Below are 9862 nucleotides of genomic sequence, written 5' to 3' on the forward strand. Positions count from 1 at the left end.
TGATGAGAGTTTTGCAAGGGGTCTCTGCACACTCTGAAGGAATTGCCTGGGAAATAGAACATTCTGCTAATTCCCACACACCCAGGAGCCTTCAAATGGATCCATTTAAATTAGAGAATGTGAAGGGTTACAATGAAATGAAGTAAACAGTTACTCAGGAAATGTAAAACTATTAAACACACAGTCTAACTCCTGTGGAGTTATTCAATTGATTTCATTCTTAGCTCTCACACCCACAACTACACCTTCCACAGACCACAAACAACCCCAGGACTCAATACCTACATCTCCTCAACCTGACAACCTCACCTCCCCCACTTCTCCTATTTCCTGGCTTGTTCTGCCCCAGACCAACGACCCCTACTTTCCCCACTCAAGATCCTACCCTGCTTGCTCTAGAAAATAGGTCAGTTATAAATATAAATGGTGAGATTCCAGCAGATGGAATATTTTAGCTTGTGTCGTCTCGCCAAAGTACGCCTTCTGATCAAGTTGAAATAAGATGAAGCAAATGGCACTGAAAGTAATTATCTCTCTCGTAACCTAAGGGGGAAAAGATGAGCTGTTCAAAAATGGACAATTTTATTATAAAAGGTTTATTCATATTTATTTCTTAGGAAAATGTGCAGTGCTTGCTTTCATATTAACTTGACATGTTAAAGATACAAACTGGTGATGATTTGGAGCTAAAACGAAAATATGATGATTTCAGTTTCACCCTATGTCCTGATTATGGAATCACAAGCTCACACAAATGGTTCTTACTCAAAATCAATGATATCAGATGAAGAGAAGTGCCTTAAAATCCAGCACAAAATGGGTGTTGCCAGCAGACAAACAAAGAGACTTTGGAGTGCAAATTCATAGCTCCTTGAAAGTGAAGTCGCAGGTAGATAGGATAGTGAAGGAGGTGTTTGGAATGCTTTCCTTTATTGGTCAGAATATTGAGTACAAGAGTTGGGAGCTCCTGTTGCAGCTGTACAGGAAATTGGTTAGGCCCCTTATGGAATATTGCATGCAATCCTGGTCTCCTTCCTATCTAAAAGATGTTGTGAAACTTGAAAGGGTTCAGAAAAGATTTACAAGGATGTTGCCAGGGTTGGAGGATTTGAGCTATCAAGAGAGTTGAATAGGCTGGGGCTGTTTTCCCTGGAACGTCAGAGGCTAAGGGGTGACCTTACAGAGGTTTATAAAATCATGAGTGGCATGGATAGGATAATTGGATAAATTTTCTCGGAGGTTGGGGAGTTCAAAATTAGAGGGCTTAGGTTTAGGGTCAGAGGGGAAAGATATAAGAGACCTAAGGCGCAACTTTTTCAAGCAGAGGGTGGTGCGTGTATGGACTGAGCTGCCAGAGGATGTGGTGAAAGCTGGTACAATTGCAACATTTAAAAGGCATCTTGTTGGATATAGGAAGGGTTTGGAGGGATATGGGCCGGGTGCTGGCAGGTGGGACTAGATTGGAATATTTGGTCGGCATGGGCAAGTTGGAACGAAGGGTCTGTTTCTGTGCTGTACATCTCTGTGACTCTATGACAATCCCATTGGATTGTTTGTAAAACATTTGTTAGTACATTGCATTTATCAATTTTAATGATATATATGTGCATGTGATGGAGCAGATAAAACAGATGCTTGCTTGAAAGTTTAATGGCAAATTACATTCAGTATGGATAAGTTTAAAATTGATCCAAGTCTGTTAACATTTGTGGATAAATTCAGAAGATTTAAATAATGTTATAGAAGTGTTAGGCTAGTTTGAATAATAATAATAAAAAATTCATTCATGGGATGAGGGCATCGCTGGCTAGGCAGCATTTATGGCCCATTCCTAATTGCCCAGAGGGCAGTTCAGAGTCAACAAAATTGCATCGTAGTGTGGAGTCACATACAGCCCAGAACAGGTAAGGATGGCAGTTTCCTTCCCTAAAAGACATTAGTGATCTCTTTGGAAAAGTTGATGAGCAGAGAGATCTAGGAGTGCAGGTCCATTGTACCCTGAAGGTGGCTGCACAGGTGGATAGTGTGGTCAAGAAGGCATATAGTATTCTTGCCTTCATCAGATGGGGTATTAAGTACAAGAGCTGCAGGTCATGTTAAAATTGTACACGACGTTGGTTCGGCTGCATTTAGAATACTGTGTACAGTTCTGGTTGCCACATTACCAAAAGGACGTGGATGCTTTGTAGAGGGAGCAGAGAAGGTTTATGAGGATGTTGCCTGGTATGGAAGGTGCTAGTTATGAACAGAGGTTGAGTAGGTTAGGTTTGTTTTCATTAGGAAAAAAGGAGAGTGAGGGGGGACCTGATTTGAGGTCTACCAACTCATGAGAGGTATAGACAGGGTGGATAGAAATAAGCTTTTTCCTGGGATGAAGGATTCAATAACAAGTGGTCACACTTTCAAGATGAGAGTTGAAAAGTTTCAAGGGATACACATGGCAAGTACTTTACACAGAGGGTGGTGGGTGTCTGGAACGCGTTGCCAACAGAGGTGGTAGAGGCAGGCACAGTAGATATCTGTGAATCTATGGACAGGTGCATGAGTAGTGCGGAGCAGAGGGATACAGAGGCTTAGGAATTGAGCGATAGGTTTAGACAGTGGATTTGGATCGGCACAGGCTTGGAGGATCAAAGGTTCTTGGGCTGTAAATTTTCTGAATTCTTAGCTGGTTGGACTTTTCTGACCAATTGGCAATAGGTTTGTGATAATGATTTCAGATTTTTTAAGAATTGAATTCAAATTCCACTGTCAGCTGAGACAGGATTCGAACTCCAATCCCCTGATTAACAGTCCAGCAATAATTCCACAAGGCCATCGCACTCCGCGCCTCCGTGCCCTCCCACCCCCACCCCTCCCCAATGACAGGAAATAGAGAGGATATCATAAATACATGGATATAAGACATACGCAAAAATATAGTTGAAAAATTTGTTGAGCTTGAATTTAACAAAGTATAAATTCAGTTTGGTTAGGTAGCCATTATTTTTTGGCAAGGGGGATGGGGGGGGTGAGGGAACGGTGGGGAGCAGATTCACTGGGGGGTTCTCGTGTTCTGCAATGCCTTGCGTTTGAGTTCAATAACATTCATAATTCTTTATCATCTTATCTATGATTCTTTAGATCATGAAATCTTGAAATCAGCCCATTTTACATTTAGCAATGTGAATGTTCCAATGTGTTGTTGAGCTGAATATAAACGTTGTGAAAACTCTAAATAGCATTTGGTCATTTTAAAGTTGTGCCGTGATGCAGTTGAAATAACAAATCTAGTGTTCAAACTTAAATGGCAGGTTATTGGTTAAAAACAACTAGTCACTTCTAATGGTCATTTAATTTGTCTTGAATTAACATTTTTACTGAATTGATGCTTTAATTTTGAATTACAGAATTCCTCTTTGGAGACCTGTAAATGCTTATTCTGATTAAGGGTGAGGAAAGCTCAGACAAATTTGGACAGGGTGATGAGAAATGGATCTGTATAGAATAATGTCTGTGGGGAAATGACACCTATCATTGTCTGTTACAAAGCTGCATGGTTTTACATCTCCAAGTGACTTATGTAACAGGGGGGTGAAATTTCCTACCAACAAATAGTAACTTTTGTAACACTGGAAGGTGTTGCTCCACTATATGTGGTGTACATATGGTATGTGATGAGTTTTTTGTTCCATGTTGAAGTACTTAACAGAATCGCACATCAATTTTTTTTTCATTGTTATCTTACACTGTTTACCATAGATTATCATGTCAATCTTAGAGTTAATCTTGACTTAACTTCAGAATAAAGCTGCTTTCAGTTGATAGTTCTGGTGAATGGAGCGAGCTGTTCAGTAGTGAACTCCAAATTGTGAACTTGTTTACTAGTGTCTGTGTACGATAAACGTCGTGATTTTTGTGGATGGGCATGTGGATCTCTACCTAGTGATGGTGCTGACTACACAAACAGCCAGGGGAAACCTTAGGGTTAACCTGCCTTTACCAAACCAACAACCTTTATTAATTCAGATTTGTAAAAGATTTTTATTTTTTGGCTTTCAGAAAGCCAATCTCCATAAGGCCACCTGAAATCATTGTTAATAAGACTCCAGAGACAACCCGTGAAAAGATATAAAAGACAAATTTGTAAAGTCTTCAGTTGTTGCATTTTCAATTTACCTAAGAACTATTAAACCAATGTTTAGAACCAATGGTTAGAATAAATTTTTCATAGACTGTATTCTTAAAAATAATCAGTTACCAAATGTAAGTTACCTTGTGCAACATAGAAACTAGGTTTAGATTTGAATAAAGTCCAGTATGACTCAATAACGAACTATTTCATAGATACAATATATTTTTCTACACATGTTGTCAAACTGGCAATGGATTGGTAATTCAACTTGACAAAGCTTTTTAAATTCTCAGGATTAATACTGGTTTTCGTTCACTTAGCTCTTCAGTGCTTTGGTATGATAACCTCCTCAACTAATTTCAAAGTTTTGCTGGAGGTTCGACTTTGTTTTTTGCTGTGTCACTTATCTTGTATCGTTGTATTAAATGTTCCCCTGCTATTCCATCAGTTGCCTTTTTTTAAAAAAGATAAAGAGATGTTACCTGTCAAAATCATGCCCTTAGGCTAGATCATTCCTGTGGCCTTTCTTCATCATGCCTCCAGATCTTGAATAGTTCCCTTGTGACCAAATGAGCAAAATAGGATACAGTATTCAAAATGTTGTTTAATTTGGCTGGAGTCCTAAACGAGTATATTATTGTTCCACTATTCTTTGACATGCTAAAGGAAAATTTATGTCCCTTTCAAACTTACCTTTTAGCTATTTTTACACTGATAAATGAATTGCTAAATATTTAATATTTAGAATAAGAATTAATGTTTAAATCCATTGAGTGGTCATGTTTACTTAAGAAAAGGCCTTCATTAACTGAATTGTTAGTGGCATGATCTCATATCACTGTCCCATTTTATGATTAGCCCTGGTTTATTATCATAGAAACCCTAAGCTTCAGAAAATTGGCATATATTTAAATATACAGCAGCAATAAGGCTCATAGCCTTTCAGCAGAATATCTGATTCGCAAACTAAACAGTGTGACACATTCTGAATCCCATAATTAATTTTTTTTGGAGGCACTAAATAATTTGATAAAAGCAGGATGTGGAAAATGGTGTAACGTTTCCATTTTCCACTTGCAAAGTGGCCCCAATTGGGTGCTAGTGTTAAAATTGAACATTTAGTTTCAAATCTGTCTTACAAATCGAAAAGTAAAGATCCTTAGGCATGAGAATAACATCAGCATTGACCAAGAACATAAGAGAAATGTAGTACGCAATTCCTAGAAAAGTCTAAATCCTGCCATGTAAACATCATAAAGAGGTTATTAAATTAATTGACTGAAAATGTTTGCCTAGAAGAGATTACACGTCTTGTTTGCTTTTACTTTTAATAATTGCTGTACTTTTACAATTGCTATAATTCTGTCACCATCAGATAAAAGAATCACTTGCTGGAGAAATAAGGCGGGAGATTATGGATGGACTTCTAGCTGCGATATCTCCAACTAGTAGGTCTGCTGTTGGGCAAAGGGAAGAGTTGTAACTGTAAGGGTGAGTAACTATTGTTAACTCAAACTACTGTGCTGGCAAAGAGATAGAAAGTCTGGTTAATAATTTTCTTTTCTGAAATCTGGCCTTCCTCTTTTATTCAAAGTTATGTCAAACTATCTAGAAAGCAATTTTATGAGATTCCTTCATGTACGTATTTCAGTCTTAAAATTTATCATTAGTAAGATTTGAAATGTTTAAGATCCTCTTTCCTTTAGTCTGTGAGCATTTTCACTAGCAGCTAACTGCCCTGAACAACTTATTGTGTATTGATGATAAAAAGGAATACAAAGATTAAGCAACCGTTGTGTGGACTTGGATGATAACATTGTCAATATAGAGAAAGTAGTAGGTCACATTGTTCTGTCATTTGTGTCTAAGAGTTAGGGCCATTGTAAAAGGTCCTTCATAGTTCTTGATGTCTTATGAAATGTTGAAATACCAAAAACTGCATCTACCGTGTTTTGCTTTATTTTTGCAAAAGATAAGGCCTACTTGCAGGAAGGTTCTAAATGAATGAGAAAAGCACACATTTTTGGAAATCTGATTCATTCAACCAAAATAAAAACTATATAGTGTTTGTATACTACATCTTAGAACATTCAATTAATCACAGGCAATCTGCAGGTAGTCTCTTCTCGGTTTTTCTTACAAAGGGATTCCTCTTTGTGATTGGTGTCTAATATCAAATTCCCTGTTCCTAAACTCTCTGCCTTATATAATAAAGGCAAGTACCCTATATGCCTGCTTAACTACTTCATCTAATTGTCCCAATAATGTAAGGGCCCAGTATACATGCACACCAAGGTCCCTCTGATCCACTAAACAAAAAAAACCCAAAGAACTGTGGATGCTGGAATTTAGAAACAAAGACAGAAATTGCTGGAAAATCTCACCACATCTGGCATCATCTATGGAAGGAGAGCAAAGCTAACATACCATTCTTTCTCCACTCCCAACTCCTCCCGATACTCCTTATGGTACCTTCCCACACAATCGCAGAAGGTGTAATACCTGCCCATTTACTTCCTCCCTTCTCACTATCTGAGGCTCCAGATATATCTTCCAGGTGAAGCAACAATTTACCTGCACTTCACTCAATCTAGTCTACTGCATTAGTTGCTCACAATGTGGTCTCCTCTACACTGGGACGTCAAAGCGAAGACTGGGCGACCGTTTTGCAGAACACCTATGTTTTGTCATAAAAAAGACTCTGAGCTTCCTGTTGCCTGTCACTTTAATGCACCACCCTGTTCCCTGGCCAACATCCCTGTCTCAGGCTTGCTGTAGTGCGCCAGCAAAGCTCAGTGCAAGCTGGAAGAACACACCTCATTTTCTGCTTGGGAACCCTGCAGACTTTAGGACTCAGTGTGGAGTTCAATGATTTTAGGGCCTGAGCACCTTGTCCCATGTCCCTACCCCAACCCCCACACACCAGGCCTTGTCATCACAGGGACTGCTACCTCAAACAACCCATTGTCAGTTATTAATGATCCCCATTGGCAGCTATTCATTCTCCCAAACTGACCTTTACCCATTCCTTTTGTCTGCTCAACTACTCTCCTCCTCTTCTGCCGCTGCCGCCACAACCACATGCCAACCGTTTCCTAACTACAATCAGTTCTGAAGAAGCGTCACTGGACCTTCAACAGTAACTATGCTTTCTCTCCTCAGATTCTGCCATTTCTGCTGGGTTTTTGCAGCAATTTCAGTTTTTGTTTCCCTCTGATCCACAGTTCCTCCCAGGATCCTACCCTTCATCAAGTACTCCCTTGCCTGTTTGACTTCCTCAAGTGTATTGCCTCTCATTATCTGTCATGATTCATTGTGAAGTCAAGTGTTTGCTTGATTTACATCTGAGAGACTGGGAAAAAAACGTGATGCTGTTTTAAGTTGTGGTCCTGTTCAAGCAGGTTATGTCAGTGTGAGAAAAATTTCTGCGTGACTGTTTAAGAAAGTAATTAAGGCTACTGAATCCAAGAAAGCATATATATGAAGATCCAAATTTGTGAATGATGATGAAAAATATTGCTTGAAAAACATGCAAAGTGAATTTTAGTTACTGACTGCCCTATTGTACCCATTTCATGTTCCACTTAAGTATAACCTGTTTTAATTTTCTTTTAGTCAAGGATGTTTTTTTTTGTGGCCTGGGTTCAAAAGAGGCAGTCTTCAGCACAGGTGAACAGTTTAATTCATGCCTCTTGGAATTCGTACTGGTGGACCTTGCCATTTGAATGCACCAACGTAGATATCCAGTGCTTCACAAAATGCTACTGCTACTGAAATGGGCTGCTTTTATCTAGTCATTTTTCAGAACACCTTGTATGCAAAATCTAAGCTCAATTTTTTGTATTTGATTGTGCTTCACCGAGCTAAAATTGTTTTAAAATTGTTAACTCAAATGTAATGGGTGTATCATTGTAAAAGATTTAAATTTGTTCTAATATTTGTTGGTGTCTTTCTATTAGACATTTACCTCTTACGTACATAGTAAGGTTGAAACTTGAAATTCCACTTTTCGTTAAAGTTTAAGTCAGCTACATGTGCTGTAACACTATGGAAATTTGTTATCATTTCCTCCTTGGAGCACTGACCTCTATGAGGTATTCCCTGTGCAATAAATGTTTAACATGGCAAACTTGAATTGACAAATGTACCTTTACTACTGTTTGTAATCACATCACCTTTAATATCTCTGAAATATTCAGTCCACTACATTTTAAGAGGAAAAATCATTTTGTCATTAAGTTTTAAATAGAAAGATTTGAGGGCATCTTTCTGAGTCCTACGAACTGGTATGGGGTGGTCCTACACTGTATTTTATAAGCTTTAAGTATTTAATTTCATTTGATAATCTTGAATTTATTTCTAATCTTGAATAGGTGCAGTAACTGGGGTTGGGATGCAAAATACTAGTGCTGAAAGCTTTTTCTAATTTGTACTTGATACATTATATTACCATACATTTATTTACTGAAAGTGTATGATGGTTCATGTATATGGAATGTATGCTAAAAGAAATTGTACAAGAGTTTAACGTGGGATGCATGTGGAATATATTGAAATCACTAATAAATATTTATTTTAAATATAAAAGGCTAATTCTGAGTGTTTGTTTTTTTGTAAAATCAATTCTCTATTCATTTTAATTTGCATTTGGTGAGGAAGGATATGGGAGAGTGACAAGAGGTGGAGGACAGAGAGGGAAAAATTCAAGTAGGAAAACATGAGTATGGAAGGAAAGATAATAGGTACAAGTGAGTTTGATTTTGCCTTTCACATCCACTATTAGGATGCGATGTGAAGTTGATGAGAACATGCTGAATGGTTCTGCACCAGTGGCTAAACAGATGGATATTTATCATTTCTAGGCATAACCTGTACATACTCCAACTGGTTCACACAAACGGTTAAACCATATGTTTCAAAATGGAAGTACAGTAGGATAATGTGATTAAAACGGAAACATACTCTGCCTACCCAGTTTGTTCTTTGTTTTCTCCAGTTTAGGAATATTTGCAGAGCTGTGGGCTACATGAGTATCAAGCAGCAATCATGTCTAACAAGATAGGCCAACATCACCCTCTGCTTGACATTCAGCAGCATTGAAAATAGAATACACCATAATGCCAGAGGAGCATATGTTGCACTCTCAGAGAAAGATGATTGGCGGTGCATTTAATTTGAAATCACCAGATTTCGGGTGAGGGATTAACTTGGAAAGGCAAAGCATTTATGGTGATCTCAGCCAGTATAGAAATTGATCCTGTGCCATTATTGTCACTGCATTGCAAATAAGTTATCCAACCAGCTGTGTTAATAGATCCCCATACAATCAGTGGCATTAATATTGTAAAAGATTTAAATTTGTTCTAATATTTGTTGGTGTCTTTCTATTAGACATTTACCTCTTACGTACATAGTAAGGTTGAAACTTGAAATTCCACTTTTCGTTAAAGTTTAAGTCAGCTACATGTGCTGTAACACTATGGAAATTTGCTTTGGAAATGGAAGCTTCCATTTGCTATGGAAGCTCTGCTTTCAATACTTTGAGCATTAATATTAATCACAATCTAGGCCAGCCACACAAATGCCATGGTTATCAGAGCAGATCAGAATCTGAGTTTTCACTAACCATCCAGAATCTGAAAAATATTACCTTCCCTTTAACGTCACTGGGTGAGCATCATGGAATTTCATCTCGAATAGCATTATTTGTCTAGTTATACCAAGTGGACTGCAGTGGTTCAAGAAGAC

General features: G+C 38.1%; 1 protein-coding gene across 5 annotated transcripts in view; it reads left to right on the top strand.

Annotated features, from left to right (window-relative positions):
• The window catches only part of itprid2 (ITPR interacting domain containing 2), a 156704-nt gene extending 148003 nt beyond the window's left edge, over positions 1-8701 (top strand). For all 5 annotated transcript variants that reach the window (XM_060827339.1, XM_060827343.1, XM_060827338.1 and 2 more), the window contains 2 exons: positions 5490-5605; positions 7730-8701. In XM_060827339.1, the coding sequence (XP_060683322.1) occupies positions 5490-5597 (108 nt within the window). In that variant the 3' untranslated portion in view covers positions 5598-5605; positions 7730-8701. The remainder of the gene's footprint in view (positions 1-5489; positions 5606-7729) is intronic.
• Positions 8702-9862: the final 1161 nt, after the last annotated feature.

The sequence above is a fragment of the Hemiscyllium ocellatum genome, chromosome 7, assembly GCF_020745735.1.
Source record: "Hemiscyllium ocellatum isolate sHemOce1 chromosome 7, sHemOce1.pat.X.cur, whole genome shotgun sequence".
Classification (NCBI taxonomy): domain Eukaryota; kingdom Metazoa; phylum Chordata; class Chondrichthyes; order Orectolobiformes; family Hemiscylliidae; genus Hemiscyllium; species Hemiscyllium ocellatum.